The sequence below is a fragment of the Oncorhynchus gorbuscha genome, linkage group LG18 (assembly GCF_021184085.1).
Source record: "Oncorhynchus gorbuscha isolate QuinsamMale2020 ecotype Even-year linkage group LG18, OgorEven_v1.0, whole genome shotgun sequence".
Taxonomy (NCBI): domain Eukaryota; kingdom Metazoa; phylum Chordata; class Actinopteri; order Salmoniformes; family Salmonidae; genus Oncorhynchus; species Oncorhynchus gorbuscha.
In genome coordinates this window covers 62,904,714-62,926,466 of record NC_060190.1, presented here as the reverse complement: position 1 = coordinate 62,926,466, position 21,753 = coordinate 62,904,714, and the positions used below count along the sequence as shown (strand labels likewise).

At 46.0% G+C, this 21,753-nt stretch overlaps 1 protein-coding gene across 2 annotated transcripts in view; it reads left to right on the top strand.

Annotated features, from left to right (window-relative positions):
• LOC124003303 (E3 ubiquitin-protein ligase PDZRN3-B-like) overlaps positions 1–21,753 on the top strand; it is a 140,142-nt gene that overhangs the window by 99,139 nt on the left and 19,250 nt on the right. Inside the window, exon 1 of one of the 2 annotated variants that reach the window (XM_046311443.1) lies at positions 12,479–14,085. The exons of the other annotated variant lie outside the window; for it this stretch is intronic. Coding sequence (XP_046167399.1) covers positions 14,017–14,085 — 69 coding nt within the window. The 5' untranslated portion in view covers positions 12,479–14,016. Of the gene's footprint in view, positions 1–12,478; positions 14,086–21,753 lie in introns of those variants that run through there. 2 annotated transcript variants of the gene reach the window in all.

Below are 21,753 nucleotides of genomic sequence, written 5' to 3'. Positions count from 1 at the left end.
GGAGTGTCTCCGTAAGAAGCATCTCAAGGTCCTGGAGTGGCCTAGCCAGTCTCCAGCCATGAACCCAATAGAACATCTTTGGAGGGAGCTGAAAGTCTGTATTGCCCAGCGACAGCCCCGAAACCTGAAGGATCTGGAGAAGGTCTGTATGGAGGAGTGGGCCAAAATCCCTGCTGCAATGTGTGCAAACTTGGTCAAGAACTACAGGAAAAGTATGATCTCTTTAATTGCAAACAAAGGTTTCTGTACCAAATATTAAGTTCTGCTTTTCTGATGTATCAAATACTTATGTCATGTAATAAAATGCAAATGAATTACTTAAAAGTCATACAATGTGATTTTAGGGATTTTTGTTTTAGATCCCGTCTCTCACAGTTGAAGTGTACCTATAATAAAAATTACAGATCTCTCCATGCTTTGTAAGTAGCAAAACCTGCAAAACGTCAGTGCATCAGCACAATAACTGTTCGTCGGGAGGTTTATGAAATGGATTTCCATGGCTGAGCAGCCTAAGTTCACCATGCGCATTGCCATGTGTTGGTTGGAGTGGTTTAAAGCTAGCCGACATTGGACTCTGGAGCAGTGGAAAGTCGTTCTCTGAAGTGATGAATCACGCTTCATCGTCTGACAGGCAGCAGGAAAAAATCTGGGTTTGGTGGATGCCAGGAGAATGCATAGTGCCAACTGTAAAGTTTGGTGGAGGAGGAATAATGGTCTGGGGCTATTTTTCATGGTTTGGACTAGGCCCCTAAGTTCCAGTGAAGGGAAATCAGATTATGTGCTTCCAACTGTGTGGCAACAGTTTGGGGAAGGCTCTTTCCTGTTTCTGAATGCCAATGCCCCTGTGCACAAAGCGAGGTCCATACTGAAATGGTTTGTTGAGATCTGTGCGGAAGAACATAACTGGCCTGCACAGTGCCCTGACCTCAACCCCATGGAACACGTTTTGGATTAATTGGAAATCCGACTGCGAGCCAGGCCTAATCGGCCAACATCAGTGCCCGACCTCACTAATGCGCTTGTGACTGAATTGAATCAAGTCCCCGTGGCAATGTTCCAACATCTAGTGGAAAGCCTTCCCAGAAGAGTGGAAGCTGTTATAGCTGCAAAGGGGGGAACCATCTCCATATTACTGTCCATGAATGTCCACATACTTTTGGTCATTTAGTGTACTTTACTCAATACAGCTATGATGATTTCCTATCACAGGGAAAAATACAGAGAATAAAACAATGACTTTTCTCTCCATGTACTGTATGATTGCCCTGAAAATGACAAGATTTAGGATGAACTTCTCTGCCTTCAAATGTTCCATCTGGTATCAGATGTTGTTCCTGAATCATTCTGCAAGACAATCTAACAACTAGAATTGTCTTTAAAGACCAAGCAGAAACTGTGTGTAAGTGTATGTTTAGTTACTTATCGGTGAGCGGTGGAGGGTTCAGCCTGCATAAATTTACTTTAGCTATCATTCATAGTGTAGTCCAATGTGTCTGGATGTCAGGCATGACCGATCTTAAGAGATGGGACATCTACCTCACTTTAAAACTGCTCAGTGACTCTGCAAAAATAACAGGGAGGCTGGGAATTCCCCCTCTAGTTCTCGCTTGGCCACACAGAGGTCACTGTCTGTCTGCTGGCTGAGTGACTAACGGGGAGAGGGGTTGTTAATGTAAAGATTTACTGAGTGTCTCAGTTTTTAAGTTAGCCCAGTTAAGATGTTTCAATGTCATTAAATCTTGTGAAGTAACACAGACGGTCAACTTTGCACATAGAGAAATATTGTTTCTTTACTCCTTCGGCAGTGATCCTCATTCATACTGTAGGCCCACAACCAACAAGTCATGGGCCTACAGTAGGTCTCTATTCTAGTATAGAAGTCTGTGATATGATCCTCATGTCAGTTACTCACCTGCCGATGAGGTCACCCCTCACTCAGTCCTTTCAGTTGGGAGGGCACTGTAATGTAATGAGATGGACTCCTGAACATGGACCTGTCCAATATCTCTCCACCCACAGCCCCAGAGACAGACCACCTGCAACACAGACCTACTGATTCAATCCCACAGTGGTCCTGTCTCACTCCATGCCCAACAAATTGAGCTCTGTCCAGTCCACAACCTTGGCTGTAAACACACCGACTCAGCCAGGAGTGCTGATGGGTCTGTGAATGAGCTGGTGACAGGAGCCAGTGTCCAGGTCAGAACTGAGAGAGCGAGAGAGAGAGAGAGAGAGAGAGAGTCCCTGGTCATGGAGGATGGAGGGTGCCCCACTGCCCACCTAGCTGTAGCTCTGCTCTCAGAACAGGAGAGATGCGACCGGTGCGACAGGGATGAAATATGAACTCCTTTAATATTCTGCCTAATAACTGTGTTGACAAGCGGCATGAGTTACCTTCAGGAGGAATGTCGTGGCATTTGGATAATTAGCTGTAAATAGTGTTTTATGATACCTTGCTAGAGGCAATCGGCAGCCTTTTTATTTGTAGCAAAGGTTAGGTGGTGGATTTTAGTGGCCCTATTATGGCCGTTAATTTTGCTGGGACCAGAGGTCCTGCATTGGATGGTTGGAGTCCTGCCATGGCTGGAGACATATTGGATCTCTCAGCCCCCTGGCCAGGGAGAATCCATTACCTCAGACTCAGTCACTCTCTGTCATCACAGAAGCAATTGATTTACATTCAAATCCCTGTGTGAACACCCAGCTCTCGCTCGCTCTCTCTCACCCTCGCTGTCGCTCACTATCTCTGTCACTCGCTATCTCTCTCTCTCTGACAGACAGCAGCTTATAGCCAAATCACTCCATTAGAAGCAGCATGGAGCCCTGAAATATCCAGTGTGTGAACACTGTTTATTTTTTAAAGCTAACAAACTCTGTGTTGGATCTGTTGTTTTGCTGTTTGTCAGTGAGTGATATTTTCTTATCAGATATGGCATGTGGTTGTGTGCTTTTCTAGTGACTTTGTTTAGTTTTCCCATATCCCACAAGATGGCAAATATAGACAGGTAGCCCCAGCTGAATGCAGTTCATGATGAAAGACATACAGTGATGTGGGGAGATGAAGAGGAAATGAGATTTAAATGCAATCTGAGGTTTTGTTTTCTAACTCCTCTAAGAGTAGGAAGGAATCTAAATAACATCTATTCTGCTTTGTCACATTACAGTGTAGTTTATGTACTCTCTGAAAGGAACCTATTTATACATGCAGAATATCTTTGTTAAGGCATATCTAGTGATTGAGACAGTGATCCTCTGCATGGTTTTCTCCCAAGCCAAGTAAATGACCACACTGTACAGCAGTGAGAGCAACATTATTAGTTGCTCTCCCCTCCAAATGAAAAGGTTGTGGGGACTGTGATTCCCCTGGTGCCTGTCTCTGTTGGTGGAGGATCTGTGGATCACAGTCAACAGCAACGTGGAGCTGACAGCTGTCTGTTAAATTATGCACAGACTATTGTTCCAGGGGTGGACACACATACACACACTCACACACACACACACACACACACACACACACACACACACACACACACACACAAACAGGCCCCAACGGCAAGGCTTAAGGGAGGGGAACTCATTAAAGTACGCCCTCTGCTTACTCTTCCTCACTCTCCTCTTACACCCACCATCTCTCTTCCTCCCTCTCTTTCTCTATCTCTCTCTCTTTCTCTCCCTCTCTCTCTTTCTCTCCCTCTCTCCCCCTCTCTCCCCCCTCTCTTTCTCTCCCCTCTCTCCTTCACTCTCTCTACCCCCTCTCTCTCCCTCTCTCCCTCCCTCTCTGTCTCCCCCTCTCTCTCCCTCTCTCCCTCCCTCTCTGTCTCCCCCTCTCCCTCCCTCTCTGTCTCCCCCTCTCCCTCCCTCTCTCGCTCTTCCTCCTTGTTCTTTTTCTTCTTTTTCTCTGTCCCTCTTTCTCACACCTGTTCACCTGCTGTCTCCATTATTCATAAAGCCAGTGCTGAACAGAGTGGGTCCTCCATCCCTCATATTGTCTACAGATTAAGGAGATGATAGGTGTAGCCCAGGTCCAAAGTCAACTCAGGGGAGACGCCACTGAATCTCTACCAGGCCACACCACTGTGGGAGCCTGTGAGATTATGACCACTCCTCTCTCCTTTCTACTTCCACAGCCTAGTCTCAGCCTGGCCTAGCATGTCTGCAGGGAGGGGAGGTGACACGGAATATATCAGCCATGGAAGGAACCAGAGACTTCTATTTATGTATATAGATGTCTCTACTCCACCCCTCCCACCACCTCTGCTGGTGTCTGGACAGAGCATTATGGAGTGTGAGAAGGACTGGACTCTTATCACTGTCAGTCATCGTTTCCTGTATATTTATATAGATGTCTCTACTCCACCCCTCCCACCACCTCTGCTGGTGTCTGGACAGAGCATTATGGAGTGTGAGAAGGACTGGACTCTTATCACTGTCAGTCATCGTTTCCTGTATATTTATATAGATGTCTCTACTCCACCCCTCCCACCACCTCTGCTGGTGTCTGGACAGAGCATTATGGACTGTGAGAAGGACTGGACTCTTATCACTGTCAGTCATCGTTTCCTGTATATTTATATAGATGTCTCTACTCCACCCCTCCCACCACCTCTGCTGGTGTCTGGACAGAGCATTATGGAGTGTGAGAAGGACTGGACTCTTATCACTGTCAGTCATCGTTTCCTGTATATTTATATAGATGTCTCTACTCCACCCCTCCCACCACCTCTGCTGGTGTCTGGACAGAGCATTATGGACTGTGAGAAGGACTGGACTCTTATCACTGTCAGTCATCGTTTCCTGTATATTTATATAGATGTCTCTACTCCACCCCTCCCACCACCTCTGCTGGTGTCTGGACAGAGCATTATGGACTGTGAGAAGGACTGGACTCTTATCACTGTCAGTCATCGTTTCCTGTATATTTATATAGATGTCTCTACTCCACCCCTCCCACCACCTCTGCTGGTGTCTGGACAGAGCATTATGGACTGTGAGAAGGACTGGACTCTTATCACTGTCAGTCATCGTTTCCTGTATATTTATATAGATGTCTCTACTCCACCCCTCCCACCACCTCTGCTGGTGTCTGGACAGAGCATTATGGAGTGTGAGAAGGACTGGACTCTTATCACTGTCAGTCATCGTTTCCTGTATATTTATATAGATGTCTCTACTCCACCCCTCCCACCACCTCTGCTGGTGTCTGGACAGAGCATTATGGAGTGTGAGAAGGACTGGACTCTTATCACTGTCAGTCATCGTTTCCTGTATATTTATATAGATGTCTCTACTCCACCCCTCCCACCACCTCTGCTGGTGTCTGGACAGAGCATTATGGACTGTGAGAAGGACTGGACTCTTATCACTGTCAGTCATCGTTTCCTGTATATTTATATAGATGTCTCTACTCCACCCCTCCCACCACCTCTGCTGGTGTCTGGACAGAACATTATGGAGTGTGAGAAGGACTGGACTCTTATCACTGTCAGTCATCGTTTCCACGATATCACGACCCCAGATCATTCTCAACATTCTGCTAACCCCCCTGTTTCTCTCTGATCTTCTCTGGTCATAAAAACCATATCCAGGTTGGAAGACATTCACACAACTTATTTTTCCCAGGCGAATCGTCCGATAGATAGGAAGACTGATAGCTTGACATTTTCCAGCTTGGCGTGCTGAAATGCCGAGGTCATCTTCACTTAACTCAGTGGCACGGTGAAGAGACCCTGGTAGATCTACAGAGATGCTGCTCTGCCCTGCAGTCAGAGAGGCAGTAAAGGCACTGTTTAAACTGCACCACAGATCAGCACTGAGACTGACCCTGTTAACACTGGTGCACTCTCAGTAAATCCTCAATTAGTCTGAGCTGAGCGGGGGTTGAGCAGGTGTCAACTGCGCACTTGTAAATACATGCCACCTGTATCCGAGTGGATCATAGTAGAATGGAGACATTGTCAAACTTTGGTCAATAGTTTATAGGCTGAGGAAGGACACACAATCATGGTAATAACAGGTGAAATAACTGTTGGAGATACTGCACACACGTATGTGATTTCTGGTCTCTTCAATCCAAATGTATCCTGAGAACTTGTCTAACAAAGAAAGAGTAAGAGAGAGACAGATAATGAGAAAGTGTGTGGAAAACAGAGAGTGACTCTAAGCCAGACCCAGTCAGTGAGTGTCACACCGCACCTCTGTTGCTGTAGTTAAAAACACAACTGTTAAACTGGCCCCAGCGGGACCCTTACAGAGCAGAGTGCTACAGAGCGGCACTACAGAGACACCATGAATATAAATGACCCAGTCAAGCAGGGAGCTACACAGCACAGGAGACCCACACATTCAAAGGACCCCATAGCCAATGAGGGAGGGACATGATAACCCCTGTCCCTTCCTCTAGCCAAACCCCCCGATGTTTACAGTGACACACATGACATTATTACCTCTTGGTCCTACTTGTTACTGGGTCCAGTGTAGAGGCAGGAGACTGTGTCTCTGTCTGTCACTAATGACTGGGACTTGCTGTTGGACTCCTTGTCTCCAGAGCCCATAGTTCAAGTTGCTGTTTGAAGTCTGTTTACACCCCAACATTTTTGCAGTGGTGGGGGAGGGCGGGCGATGGTGTACTGTTGTCACAGCAACTAGAAATTAATTGGTCATTTGATTAATGCAGTGACAGTATCACGTTTCAGGTAAGACACAAGTGCAGACTGTGAAGTAACAAAGTTTATTACAACAGCAGCAGGCAAATGACATGTCACAGCAGGCAGGGGTCAGTAATCAGGCAGGCAGACTCAGGGTCAGGGGCAGGCAGAGTGGTCAGGCAGGCGGGCTCAGAGTCAGGACAGGCAAAGGTCAAAACCAGAAGAGCGAGAAAAAGAGCAGGAGCTGAGACAGGAGACAAAGGGCTGTGAGACATGAATTTACATCAAGACACATGACAAGTAGGAGGTATACGGAGGGTATGGTGCAACAGAGGACAAACAGCAGAGGGTCTAATGATTTTGGAGCAGCGGGAAAGGTCTCAGCCTCTGAGGTTGTAGCCGCGGGGCTATAGTGGTGTGCCAACGCATCCGGCTTAACATCCTTGGGTATTGGTCGGTGTCGCGGAAGCAAAGTAGCCAAGGGCCTTAATGAACCCCTCCCAGAGGTCCTGGTACTCTGAGGGAATGGTAGAGAGGTTCGGGGCAATAATTTCCAAGCTTCCAGGAAGACGTCTCAGGGCAGGCAGAGCTGATTTTAGGCATTGAGCGTGGCACCAGTAGAGCCCACGATGGCACCAGTAGTCCAATCAATCAAGGGATTGTGTCGCTGGAGCCAAAAGAATCCCATCACCACAGGAACCTGCATAGACTCAATTAGCAGAAATTCCATTGTCTCACTGTGGTTCCCAGACACTCGTAGGTTGATGGAGGTGGTATGGTGGGTGACCCGGCCTATAAAGTGCCCGTCCAGTGCTCTAACATCCATGGGAATGGAGAGGGGTTGAGTGGGGATGCCCAGCTCGGATGCCATGGTAACGTCCATAAGACTCATAACGGCCCCCGAGTCGATGAGTATCTGGAAAGACTTGGACTAGTTGCCCCACAGCAGGGTGGCATGGAGAGGGGGGTGAGTAGGGGGAGATGGGGACTTCCGGAGGTCATCAGATGCAAGGTGGGATCCTTGAGTGAGCGATTGGGACCGTAATCAGACCTCTTCTCCCTCCTACATTCCCGTAGCCGACCATCGATCCGGATGGTTAAAGTGATGAGTGAGTCAAGTTGCGTTTGTAGTTCCCGGGCTGCAAGCTCGTACTTCCTCCGATAAGCCGTACAGGAACGTGCCGAACAGCGCTTCTGGGTTCCAGGCACCCTCCGCTGCTAGCTGGAGTAACTTCCGGGCAGCCTCTCTACCGGCCACTTGAGCCTCAAACTTTCCTCACCTCCGCCACGAATACCTCCAGACTGAGGCAGACGGCGGATTGTTGCTCCCACACCACCGTGGCACAAGCGGACATCAGCGTAATAACGCATGTTTTCTTTGAGGGGTCCTAAGGGAACGAAGAAGGCTGCAGCTCGAAAATGAGGGAGCACTGAGAAATGCCCGGCAGGTTCTGGAATCTCCATTGTAGTGCTCCGGTGGAAGTAAGCGGAGTTCCCGGGAAATCGAGGTGACGGCGCTGCTATCAGCTGGGTTACTGAGGGATTGGGAGGGTACCGTCGTGGTAGGCTGCCTAGTAAGCAACCCATGGAATTGCTCCCGCAAAGCGTCCAATGCTAGGTCGTGGCATTTGGCCACGTCTTGGAACCCTTCCATCAGACCGCTAAGTAACTCCTCGTGTCGACCAATGAGGGCTCCTTGGGAGTAGATGGCATTGCTGTGCTGGTCCAAGTCTGCTGGGTCAATCATGGCCAGTTCGTGCTATCACGTTTCAGGTAAGACCCAAGTGCAGACTGTGTTGAAGTAACCATGTTAATTACAACAACAGGGGCAGGCAAATGAAAGGTCATGCAGGCAGTGGTCGGTGATCCAGAGTAGGGGCAAAGGCACCAGACAAGCAAGTTGAGAGTCAGGGGCAGGTAGAGTGGTCAGGCAGACAGGCTCAGAGTCAGGACATGCAAAGGTCAAAACCAGGAGAGTGAGAAAAGAGAGACTGAGGAAAGCAGGAGCTGAGACAAAATGTTGGTTGTCTTGACAAGCAAGACGAACTGGCAATAGAGAACACAGGTATAAGTACCCAGGGGATAATGGGGAAGATGGGCGACACCTGGAGGGGGGTGGAGACAAGCACAAGGACAGGCACAAGGACAGGTGAAACAGATCAGGGCGTAACAGACAGATTATTAGGCTATTATTACCATTGTCACATTTTTGTGATGAATTAATCAAGTCTACGTACAGTTGAAGTCGGAAGTTTACATACACTTAGGTTGGAGTCATTAAAACTTGTTTTTCAAGCACTCCACACATATATCCACAGTAAAACAAGTCCTTTATCGACATAACCTGAAAGGCCGCTCAGCAAGGACGAAGCCACTGCTCCAAAACCGCCAGACTACGTTTTGCAACTGCACATGGGGGCAAAGATTGTACTCTTTGGAGAAATGTCCTCTTTTTTTTATTTTTTTTACTTTATTTTACTAGGCAAGTCAGTTAAGAAAAAATTCTTATTTTCAATGACGGCCTAGGAACAGTGGGTTAACTGCCTGTTCAGGGACAGAACGACAGATTTGTACTTTGTCAGCTCGGGGATTTGAACTTGCAACCTTTCGGTTGCTAGTCCAACACTCTAACCACTAGCCTACCCTGGTGCCCCGCTCTGATCTGATGAAACAAAAATAGAACTGTTTGGCCATAATGACCATCGTTATATTTGGAGTATAAAGGGGAGGCTTGCAAGCCAAAGAACATCATCTCAACCGTGAAGGACGGGGGTGGCAGCATCATGTTGTGAGGGTGCTTTGCTGCAGGAGGGACTGGTGCACTTCACAAAGTAGATGACATCATAAGGGAGGAAAATTATGTGGATATATTGAATCAACATCTCAAGACATCAGTCAGGAAGTTAAAGCTTGGTCGCAAATGGGTCTTCCAAATTGACAATGACCCCAAGCATTCTTCCAAAGTTGTAACAAAATGGCTTAAGGACAACAAAGTCAAGGTATTGGAGTGGCCATCACAAAGTCCTGACCTCAATCCTATAGAAAATTGTGGGCAGAACTGAAAAAGTGTGTGTGAGCAAGGAGGCCTACAAACCTGACTCAGTTACACCAGCTCTGTCAGGAGGAATGGGCCAAAATTCACCCAACTTATTGTGGGAAGCTTGTGGATGGCTATCCGAAACGTTTGACCCAAGTTAAACAATTTAAAGGCAATGCTACCAAATACTTATTGAGTGTACTGTTTGTAAACTTCTGACCCACTGGGAATATGATGAAAGAAATACAACTGAAATATATAATTCTCTCTACTATTATTCTGACATTTATCATTCTTAAAATAAAGTGGTGATCCTAACTGACAAAACATAATTTTTACTAAGATGAAATGTCAGGAATTGTGAAAAACTGAGTTTAAATGTATTTGGCTAAGGTGTATGTAAAGTTCCAACTTCCACTGTACTTTATCCCATCCATATTGTTTCTTTGTCAGTCTTGTGGTTCATTCTCCAGTGTGAATATCTCTCTGGCTATCTTCTCTTTCAGGTGTTCCTATATGAGATTGAGTGTGTGCTCTTTGTTCTTGAATATAGTGTGAAAGAGATGCATAGAGAGTGTGCTCTCTCTCTAAATTTCTCCATTCATTCCAGCCCCAGGCAGGCCAACACTGTGGCTAAGACTAGCATAGCACTGGCTGTCATGGTGGGACTAAATACCACTAAATACTAAATACCACTGGGGCTAAATACAAGCTGTTGGACTACACACTATAATACTGATTTTAATAACAGTTCCTGCAAATGTAGCTAATCCTTAATTTGCCTGTGACAGGTTTTCCTGAGTATCAGCTCTGTAATACTATCATATTGTTTCTGTTGTTAAGGCGTGCTGGATGTTTCAAAACTAACGTGGTGGGAAAAGAGATGATTATTCATTGCCAGTCCTCCAATGGTTAAACCTCTGCAGATGGATAAGGCTAGGGCTGGATCCTATAGAATGAACACCGGAGGGGGTTGTCTTGCTCTGAAGGAGGATGCCATGGAGCAGTGCCATGGAGCAGTGCCATGGTTAGCCTATGTGGAGTAGCCAGAAAATTCTAACATCTGGTTTTCATGGATACGGTATTTTCAATTTAACTTCTATTTCCTCTGAATAAGGGAAGTGGGAACTACACTCGGGTGTCTTTCTACACCTGCTACATTAGGCTATGCCATGGTTCATGGTGGAGCAGGCCTGAGATGCTACGTTACGCTATGCCAGGGCCCATGGTGGAGCAGGCCTGAGAAGCTACGTTAGGCTATGCCAGGGCTCATGGTGGAGCAGGCCTGGGATGCTACGTTAGCCTATGCCAGGGCTCATGGTGGAGCAGGCCTGGGATGCTATGTTAGGCTATGCCAGGGCTCATGGTGGAGAAGGCCTGGGATGCTACGTTAGGCTATTCCAGGGCTCATGGTGGAGCAGGCATACGATGCTACGTTAGGCTATGCCAGGGCCCATGGTGGAGCAGGCCTGGGATGCTACGTTAGGCTATGCCAGGGCCCATGGTAGAGCAGGCCTGGGATGCTACGTTAGGCTATGCCAGGGCCCATGGTGGAGCAGGCCTGGGATGCTACGTTAGGCTATGCCAGGGCCCATGGTAGAGCAGGCCTGGGATGCTACGTTAGGCTATGCCAGGGCCCATGGTAGACCAGGCCTGGGATGCTACGTTAGGCTATGCCAGGGCCCATGGTGGAGCAGGCCTGGGATGCTACGTTAGGCTATGCCAGGGCCCATGGTGGAGCAGGCCTGGGATGCTACGTTAGGCTATGCCAGGGCCCATGGTAGAGCAGGCCTGGGATGCTACGTTAGGCTATGCCAGGGCCCATGGTGGAGCAGGCCTGGGAGGTAGTGGTGAGGGAAGCAATGCTGACAGACGGATAGGGATTGGTGGAAACATCTGGCCTGCGGAAACACCCTGCACAGTGCTCATGTACCACTATCAACACCAGCCACCACGCCAGGGACACAGCCAGCCATGTGATGTAGACCGGTATGAATACAACCCAGCATGCTCTATGAAAGAGAGGACATGGGATATGGGCTGGGGCCCTGTTTACCAGTGTCTGAAATAATGTATTTTTGTGATAACCCCCACATCTGACAGACGCAGGAATGACGACCCTGTAGGAGCTAGTAGCGGTGTGTGGTTAAACTCACTGGGGAAGCCAAGCCAGGAAAAGCCATAATTACAACCTATGTGTTGTGATAATTGTGTTGTTTGATCTAAAACCTGTTAGTTCATATGTCTTGACACCGTGTTATATAGACCTAAGGCTGAGACAATAAGAAGCCACAGCGGCAGAATAAATATAACCACAGCTTTGTTTCATCACAAAACCATAGAGCAACCTCTGTCCGATGGAGTCCACATAGCAAATTGCATGTTACGAAAACATGGTCAATCAAGTTAATGTTTCCGACATTTTTGGACTACTAAACAACCATTGATTTCGGACAGTGGAGAGTTACTGCAAATCGCAAAGAAAATAGGAGTTGGTTCCACTATTTACGGACCATTTCAACATCATCAAATCATCTCTGCTTAGTCTAACACAGTGACAACTAAACAATTCCAAAAACAATAGTACAATCAATGTAAGCTAAATGTTATGTGTCTGTCCATGGTCCACTGATTTGTGTGTGTGTGTGTGTGTGTGTGTGTGTGTGTGTGTGTGTGTGTGTGTGTGTGTGTGTGTGTGTGTGTGTGTGTGTGTGTGTGTGTGTGTGTGTGTGTGTGTGTGTGTGTGTGTGTGTGTGTGTGTGTGTGTGTGTGTGTGTGTGTGTGTTTCTCGACTTGTAGAGAAATATCAATGCCATCCTCTTCTCTTTAATGTTGCCGAAATGGAAAATTATGAAACACAGAGAGATGAAAGATAAATGTATTTAATTTTTTCTTCTTTTATTGGGTTAAATGCCTTGCTCAAGTGCACATCGACAAATGTTTTACCTAGACAGCTTGGGGATAACAAACCAGCAACCTTGCAGTTACTGGCCCAACACTCTTAAACGCTAGGCTACCTGCACTTATCACAATCCGTCATTTCATTACATAATTGGCCTCAACAGGTCATTAACCTTTGCCAGTGTACTGACATGAGCGGCGGGTTGCCCTTCTCCCAGGACTCCCCAACATAGGCCTTGATGATCACTGACTGCCAAGTGACATCAGCCTTGACGGACCAATGTGTCACTAACTGCGTGAGTGGAGCAGAGGCAGAGGGTACGACAGTGGCACTCTGTTTCTGGGAGGGCACTGCCACCCCTTATCGAAATAAGCAGGGCCACCCGGCGCCCACTATCAAACCCTAATTGGCATTACAGTTTGGATGGCTGCATGGCACCGGAGCGTGTACCAAGACCCATGCCAGGTCTGGCACACTGGAGCTGGAGCCATTGTCAGCTCAGGTGCTGGAAAGGGCAGCTTTTGACTTAGCGTTGCGACACCACCGAGGATGCAGAGAATGGCATGTCACTTACCATCAGTGGCTCCATTGGCTGAAGCTTCCCTCTATGTTTTAGGAAGCTTAAACATTTGATTTGTTTGTTTGTTTGTCCATCTACCCACCCAATAGGATAAAGAATAGGTCATGGTGAAAAAAAGCCTAAATTGAAGCCGGGGCATGAACCCGGGGCATGAAACATTTCAAATTCCATCTACACCTTTGTTTTATGTCAACCTCTTTTGTGAAAAAGCTATAGAGCATTTCTGTGGACTTTGTGTCTAGATCGACATTGGAGATGGATGCCTTTATGTGGCTCCGTGCACATGGGACTGGGCTCATTGTCACAATGCTAAACCATTCAAATGGAATTCCTGGAATAATTAAGACTGACAAGATCTCCTTGCCCCCATAAAAGGAAATCATGTTTGTTTGCAGTGACTACAAAAAGCCTCCATGTCACTCATTTTGTCCCCAGCACAATAGGCGTAATTATTGTTAATTAATAAAACTTCCACTAGCATAGTCTGCGGTTAGCTCAGCCCATCATATTGGGACAGTCCCTCATGATTATTCAATGAGTGGCTGCTTAATATGCATGAGGGGGTGTATTTGGGCTGAGGAGAGGCGCTGGCTCAGAGTGAGGGAGGGAGTGAGTTAGTGAGAGACAGACTGAGAGTAGAGCGTGCTTACTCCTACTCAGACACACTCAGGACACGCGTGCATGACTGGCTGCACAGCCTTCATGTAAATCCTTTCAGCTAAACCTATTTCCTGGGTGAGTTTGCGAGACGGAGCAGCCTGGTCAGCAGCTCCATGTGAGCCAGCAGCCCAGAGAGAGAGACAACTTGCCTGGCAGATTGGAGAGCAAGACTGTATGGTGAGATTCCTCCACCATGGGATGCAGCCTCTGTACCCTGCAGAAGCCTGAGGAGCAATACAAACTACTCTATGAAGTCTGCCAGGTAATGTAACCAAGCTACTTCTGCCCTCTTCTGAACGGCTGAACTTTCAGGGCTGTTGAATCACTGCTGGTGTCAACTCAAAGTGTAGAGGTTCTACAGATGTTTTTGTTGTCTACTGCAATGTTAATGTATTGAATGTGGTGATTCATGGGCATACTTCTGCATTACGTCTTGTAAGTACAGATTTATTCACTAGCTGGGTCCTTTTCAGTTTGATGTGGTTGTAGAGGTTGTAGATGTGTTGGCTTTGTGTTGTAGTTTGGTGTTTTTCCTTTGCATTGGCCTCTGTGTTGGTTTGATGCCAGTCTGGCTAGGGCAGATTGAGTGACAGGGTTGGAGTATAGTAGAGTGTAGTAGAGTGTTGTTGTGGCTGGCAAGCTGGATCCCCACGGGTGTTGCAGTTGTGTGAACTCTGGGCGCGAGGTCACGGAGTGGTGGCGAGGAGGTCTTGATAAAGGAGGACTGAGGGAGAGCTGACAGCTCTCTGAAGGTGTCTGTTAGTGTGTGCTGATCATAACCCACCTCATTGTCAACTGAATCCCGACTCAGCCACTTCTGACTTTAACCCCTAGTTCACTTCTGTTTAAATTGTGTTTAACACTAAAGTGCTTAGACTGCAGATGTTTCACTATGATAATAGACCAGAAGTGTTGTATAGGTATTTGATTAATGTAAACAATTGTTTGTTGTTTTGAACAAAGTTAATATATCAATGAGGAATGAATCATCCCTTGTCCCTATGTTTAGGTACACTGAGTATTACAAAACATTAAGAACACCTTCTCTTTCCATTACATAGACTGACCAGGTAAAAGCTATGATCCCTTATTGATGTCACATGTTAAATCCACTTCAATCAGTGTATATGTAGGGGAGTGTAGGGTAGGGGAGGAGACAGGTTATAGAAGGATTTTTAAGCCTTGAGACAAATGAGACATTGATTGTGTATGTGTGCCATTCAGAGGATGAATGGGGAAGACAAACAATTGAAGTGCCTTTGAACGGGGTATGGTAGTAGGTGCCAGGCGCACAGGTTTGTGTCAAGGTTTTTCATGCTCAACAGTTTACTGTGTGTCAACAATGGTCCACCACCCAAAGGACATCCAGCCAACTTGACACAACTGTGGGAAGTATTGGAGTCAACATGGTTCAGCATCCCTGTGGAACACTTTTGACACCTTGTAGAGTCCATGCCCCGACAAACTGAGGCTTCTGAGGAGAAAAAAGCACCCTTAATTTGTGTGGAGAAGAAGATATAGCCTTCAGAACATAAATGTATTACGAGCCATCAAGCACACATTCCTGTTTTTTTATGAAAGGTAGTTACTTCTGTTCCAGTATACTGTAATACCAACGTTGAAGAAGATCACTTGGACATTGTACAGCCTGGGACTTGTGCTCTGGTCACGAAGACCATGATGAAAGGGAAATGGTAGAGTGGGGAACCAGGAATAAAAGAGAATGGTAGAGTGGGGTACCAGGAATAAAAGAGAATGGTAGAGTGGGGTACCAGGAATAAAAGAGAATGGTAGAGTGGGGTGCCAGGAATAAAATGGAATGGTAGAGTGGGGTACCATGAATAAAAGATAATGGTAGAGTGGGGTACAAGGAATAAAAGAGAATGGTAGAGTGGGGTACCAGGAATAAAAGAGAATGGTAGAGTGGGGTACCATGAATAAAAGAGAATGGTAGAGTGGGGTACCAGGAATAAAAGGGAATGGTAGAGTGGGGTACCATGAATAAAAGAGAATGGTAGAGCGGGGTACCATGAATAAAAGGGAATGGTAGAGTGGGGTACCAGGAATAAAAGAGAATGGTAGAGTGGGGTACCATGAATAAAAGGGAATGGTAGAGTGGGGTACCATGAATAAAAGGGAATGGTGGAGTGGGGTACCATGAATAAAAGGGAATGGTAGAGTGGGGTACCATGAATAAAAGGGAATGGTAGAGTGGGGTACCATGAATAAAAGGGAATGGTAGAGTGGGGTACCATGAGTAAAAGAGAATGGTAGAGTGGGGAACCATGAATAAAGGGGAATGGTAGAGTGGGGTACCAGGAATAAAAGGGAATGGTAGAGTGGGGTACCATGAATAAAAGAGAATGGTAGAGTGGGGTACCATGAATAAAAGGGAATGGTAGAGTGGGGTACCAGGAATAAAGGAGAATGGTAGAGTGGGGTACCATGAATAAAAGAGAATGGTAGAGTGGGGTACCATGAATAAAAGAGAATGGTAGAGTGGGGTACCATGAATAAAAGGGAATGGTAGAGTGGGGTACCAGGAATAAAAGGGAATGGTAGAGTGGGGTACCATGAATAAAAGAGATTGGTAGAGTGGGGTACAAAGAATAAAAGAGAATGGTAGAGTGGGGTACCAGGAATAAAAGAGAATGGTAGAGTGGGGAACCAGGAATAAAAGAGAATGGTAGAGTGGGGTAACATGAATAAAGGGGAATGGTAGAGTGGGGTACCAGGAATAAAAGGGAATGGTAGAGTGGGGTACCATGAATAAAAGAGAATGGTAGAGTGGGGTACCATGAATAAAAGGGAATGGTAGAGTGGGGTACCAGGAATAAAGGAGAATGGTAGAGTGGGGTACCATGAATAAAAGAGAATGGTAGAGTGGGGTACCATGAATAAAAGAGAATGGTAGAGTGGGGTACCATGAATAAAAGGGAATGGTAGAGTGGGGTACCAGGAATAAAAGGGAATGGTAGAGTGGGGTACCATGAATAAAAGAGATTGGTAGAGTGGGGTACAAAGAATAAAAGAGAATGGTAGAGTGGGGTACCAGGAATAAAAGAGAATGGTAGAGTGGGGTACCAGGAATAAAATGGAATGGTAGAGTGGGGTACCATGAATAAAAGATAATGGTAGAGTGGGGTACAAGGAATAAAAGAGAATGGTAGAGTGGGGTACCAGGAATAAAAGAGAATGGTAGAGTGGGGTACCATGAATAAAAGAGAATGGTAGAGTGGGGTACCATGAATAAAAGGGAATGGTAGAGTGGGGAACCAGGAATAAAAGGGAATGGTAGAGTGGGGTACCATGAATAAAAGGGAATGGTAGAGTGGGGTACCATGAATAAAAGGGAATGGTAGAGTGGGGTACCATGAATAAAAGAGAATGGTAGAGTGGGGAACCAGGAATAAAAGAGAATGGTAGAGTGGGGTACAAGGAATAAAAGAGAATGGTAGAGTGGGGTACCATGAATAAAAGGGAATGGTAGAGTGGGGTACCATGAATAAAAGAGAATGGTAGAGTGGGGAACCAGGAATAAAAGAGAATGGTAGAGTGGGGAACCAGGAATAAAAGAGAATGGTAGAGTGGGGTACAAGGAATAAAAGAGAATGGTAGAGTGGGGTACCATGAATAAAAGAGAATGGTAGAGTGGGGTAACATGAATAAAGGGGAATGGTAGAGTGGGGTACCAGGAATAAAATGGAATGGTAGAGTGGGGTACCATGAATAAAAGAGAATGGTAGAGTGGGGTACCATGAATAAAAGGGAATGGTAGAGTGGGGTACCAGGAATAAAGGAGAATGGTAGAGTGGGGTACCATGAATAAAAGAGAATGGTAGAGTGGGGTACCATGAATAAAAGGGAATGGTAGAGTGGGGTACCAGGAATAAAAGGGAATGGTAGAGTGGGGTACCATGAATAAAAGAGATTGGTAGAGTGGGGTACAAGGAATAAAAGAGAATGGTAGAGTGGGGTACCAGGAATAAAAGAGAATGGTAGAGTGGGGTACCAGGAATAAAATGGAATGGTAGAGTGGGGTACCATGAATAAAAGATAATGGTAGAGTGGGGTACAAGGAATAAAAGAGAATGGTAGAGTGGGGTACCAGGAATAAAAGAGAATGGTAGAGTGGGGTACCATGAATAAAAGAGAATGGTAGAGTGGGGTACCATGAATAAAAGGGAATGGTAGAGTGGGGTACCATGAATAAAAGGGAATGGTAGAGTGGGGTACCAGGAATAAAATGGAATGGTAGAGTGGGGTACCATGAATAAAAGATAATGGTAGAGTGGGGTACAAGGAATAAAAGAGTGGTAGAGTGGGGTACCAGGAATAAAAGAGAATGGTAGAGTGGGGTACCATGAATAAAAGAGAATGGTAGAGTGGGGTACCATGAATAAAAGGGAATGGTAGAGTGGGGACCCAGGAATAAAAGGGAATGGTAGAGTGGGGTACCATGAATAAAAGAGAATGGTAGAGTGGGGTACCGTGAATAAAAGGGAATGGTAGAGTGGGGTACCATGAATAAAAGAGAATGGTAGAGTGGGGAACCATGAATAAAGGGGAATGGTAGAGTGGGGTACCAGGAATAAAAGAGAATGGTAGAGTGGGGTACCAGGAATAAAAGAGAATGGTAGAGTGGGGTACCAGGAATAAAAGGGAATGGTAGAGTGGGGTACCAGGAATAAAAGAGAATGGTAGAGTGGGGTACCAGGAATAAAAGAGAATGGTAGAGTGGGGAGCCAGGAATAAAAGGGAATGGTAGAGTGGGGTACCATGAATAAAATAGAATGGTAGAGTGGGGTACCATGAATAAAATCGAATGGTAGAGTGGGGTACCATGAATAACAGAGAATGGTAGAGTGGGGAACCATGAATAAAAGGGAATGGTAGATTGGGGTACCAGGAATAAAAGGGAATGGTAGAGTGGGGTACCATGAATAAAAGGGAATGGTAGAGTGGGGTACCATGAATAAAAGGGAATGGTAGAGTGGGGTACCATGAATAAAAGAGAATGGTAGAGTGGGGAGCCAGGAATAAAAGAGAATGGTAGAGTGGGGTACCAGGAATAAAAGATAATGGTAGAGTGGGGAGCCAGGAATAAAAGGGAATGGTAGAGTGGGGTACCATGAATAAAAGGGAATGGTAGAGTGGGGTACCATGAATAAAAGAGAATGGTAGAGTGGGGTACCATGAATAAAATCGAATGGTAGAGTGGGGTACCATGAATAAAAGAGAATGGTAGAGTGGGGAACCATGAATAAAAGGGAATGGTATAGAGTGGGGAACCATGAATAAAAGGGAATGGTAGATTGGGGTACCAGGAATAAAAGGGAATGGTAGAGTGGGGTACCAGGAATAAAAGGGAATGGTAGAGTGGGGTACCATGAATAAAAGGGAATGGTAGAGTGAGGAGCCAGGAATAAAAGGGAATGGTAGAGTGGGGTACCAGGATTAAAAGGGAATGGTAGAGTGGGGTACCAGGAATAAAAGAGAATGGTAGAGTGGGGAACCATAAGGCTCTTCAAGGTCCAGTCAGTCTACATCCCCTCTGTCCTCAGATGAACCTAATAGGAACAAGATTGTACGATAGCTGCTGCTGCTTCTGCTATGCCTAATACAATTCTGTCTGGCAGGGAGAACATAGCTTCATTTATAAAATGTAGATAGTCCTTCATTGCTGACTCTATCTTTTTTCATTGAAAAAAATAAATAAAAAATCTTATGATGGGAAAGATACACCGATGTGTAGTTTCCTTTGTGGCCAGAAGGGGGTTATTCAGATCAAACATGACCATTCCCTCTAGTGTACACATACTTCTTCATTATCTTCTTCACGATACAATATGATTATTACACTCGTAGAAAAAAGGGTTCCAAAGGGGTTCTTCTGTCCCCAACGGAGAACCATTTTGGTACCAGGTAGAGCCCTTTTTATTTCCAGGTAGAACTCTTTTTGGGTTCCATGTAGAACCCTATGTGTAAAGGGTTCCACATTACATGAAACTCAAAAGGGTTCTACCTGGAACCAAAAATAGTTCTTCAAGGGTTTTTCTATGGGGACAGCCGAAGAACCCTTTTAGGCTCTAAATAGCACCTTTTTGTCGAAGAGTGTATATTAATCGTAAAGCAGGTATGCACTACCAATGTGTTAATAAGAACACAACTACAGATTTTGTCAGCAGACAAAGCTTTAGCTCCAAGTGTCTCACTCTGACAGACTGGGCTTTAGTTTTATGAGCAGAACCCCAGTAATGTTTTCTAGCTTTGGGTTTTTGTCTCTGTTCTTCCTTGAAGGGCACCAGCTGAGTGTTGTCAGCATATTACATACCCATTTAGTGAGCAGGGTGCTGCTGTGTGGCAGGCTGCATGGTGGCTATTTAAGTGAAGTTAATGAGCAAGCTCTGTGTGGATTTCCCTTATTGTTCCCTAAGAAGCTGTTTTGTTCCCATTAGTGAGAGATGACAGCCCTGGCCCTGTCTCAGTATTGTGTCTGCAAATCACCCTGCTTTGATCATTGCAGGTCTGGTTCAAAATGACTAAAAGGTTTTGCCCTGACTGGAGGACTCTGGTGAGGAAGGGGTATGTTTGTGTGATGGTAAATGGATTCTGGGTTTGGGTAAATCAAACAGCTGATGTGATAGGGACCAGACAACCCCATCTTCTTCTCCATTTCATGTTTTCAACCACCAGCCCCCTACAAAAAAACATGACAGCAAGAAGATGGTACTAGAGGGAGGCAGCGAGTTCCTTTGTTCCTCTCCATCTCCAGCCACATCCAGGCTGTCATTCTCCCTGTCGATTACTGTTGATTGGCAGGCTGTTAGCTGGCTGTTAGCTGGCTGTTAGCTGGCTGTTAGCTGGCTTTTAGCTGGCTGTTAGCTGGCTGTTCGCTGGCTGTTCACTAGCTGTTAGCTGGCTGTTCACTGGCTGTTAGCTGGCTGTTAGCTGGCTGTTCGCTGGCTGTTAGCAGGCTGTTAGCTGGTGGAGTCCTACTGTTTGTCTTGCCCATTACTCCTACCTGGAGGGAGAGCCACCTGACCAGACTGAGCCAGGCAGAGCAGACAAAGCCGCTCAGCTGCTCCGTGTTTCACATCAAACCCTATTCATCAGTGGGAGCTAACCTCAGACTAGCCCATTAGCAACCTTCCCTCCCTTCTTTCCTCCCCAATCACACAGAGAATGCTTACATGCCTTTCAACTTGATACATCTTTTTGTATTGATGCACTAGGACTTGAATGATACACAAAATAAATAAAGAAGGATGTTGTCAGCCTTGGTTTCCCCAGGCCACTCTGCTGGATAAAAGATTAAGCATCATCTCAATGTGACATTACCAGTAAAGAAAAATATTAGCAATTCGATTCACCTTCCTTGCACTGTAAAACCGTCTGGCTTTTTGCGTAAGTGGCAGCAGGATAGTGGTTTATAAACCATGGGATTGTTGTGTTGTGCAGATTAATTTCGGTCACTTGAGGAGTGTGCCTCAGGCCGGGGTTGAGGTGAGGTCACTTCCTGTTAGAACCGGACCTGTACTGTGACAGGGAGGGTGGTCTCAGGCTTCCAATAATCTGCCAACGTGTCTTGAAAATAATTGATTTTCAGAACATTGTTTATTTTTACTGTGGTTATTTTATTGTCCTACTCCTGTGTCAGTTGGATGTGGGTAAACATTGTCTTTTCACTGCCAGCATATATCTTCACATGGCTTCGGTCTTTCCATTATTACAATCCGTGGATCAGACCTCAGGGCCTTTCCGTGTGTGAGTGCATGCATGCGTGCATCTGTCTGTCTGCATGCATGCCCAAGTTCAGGTAGGCATGTGCCAGACAGTGCCATGTGGCCACCTTATGGGAGAGTTCAAAAGGGTGGGTGGGTGTGTGTGTGTGTGTGTGTGTGTGTGTGTGTGTGTGTGTGTGTGTGTG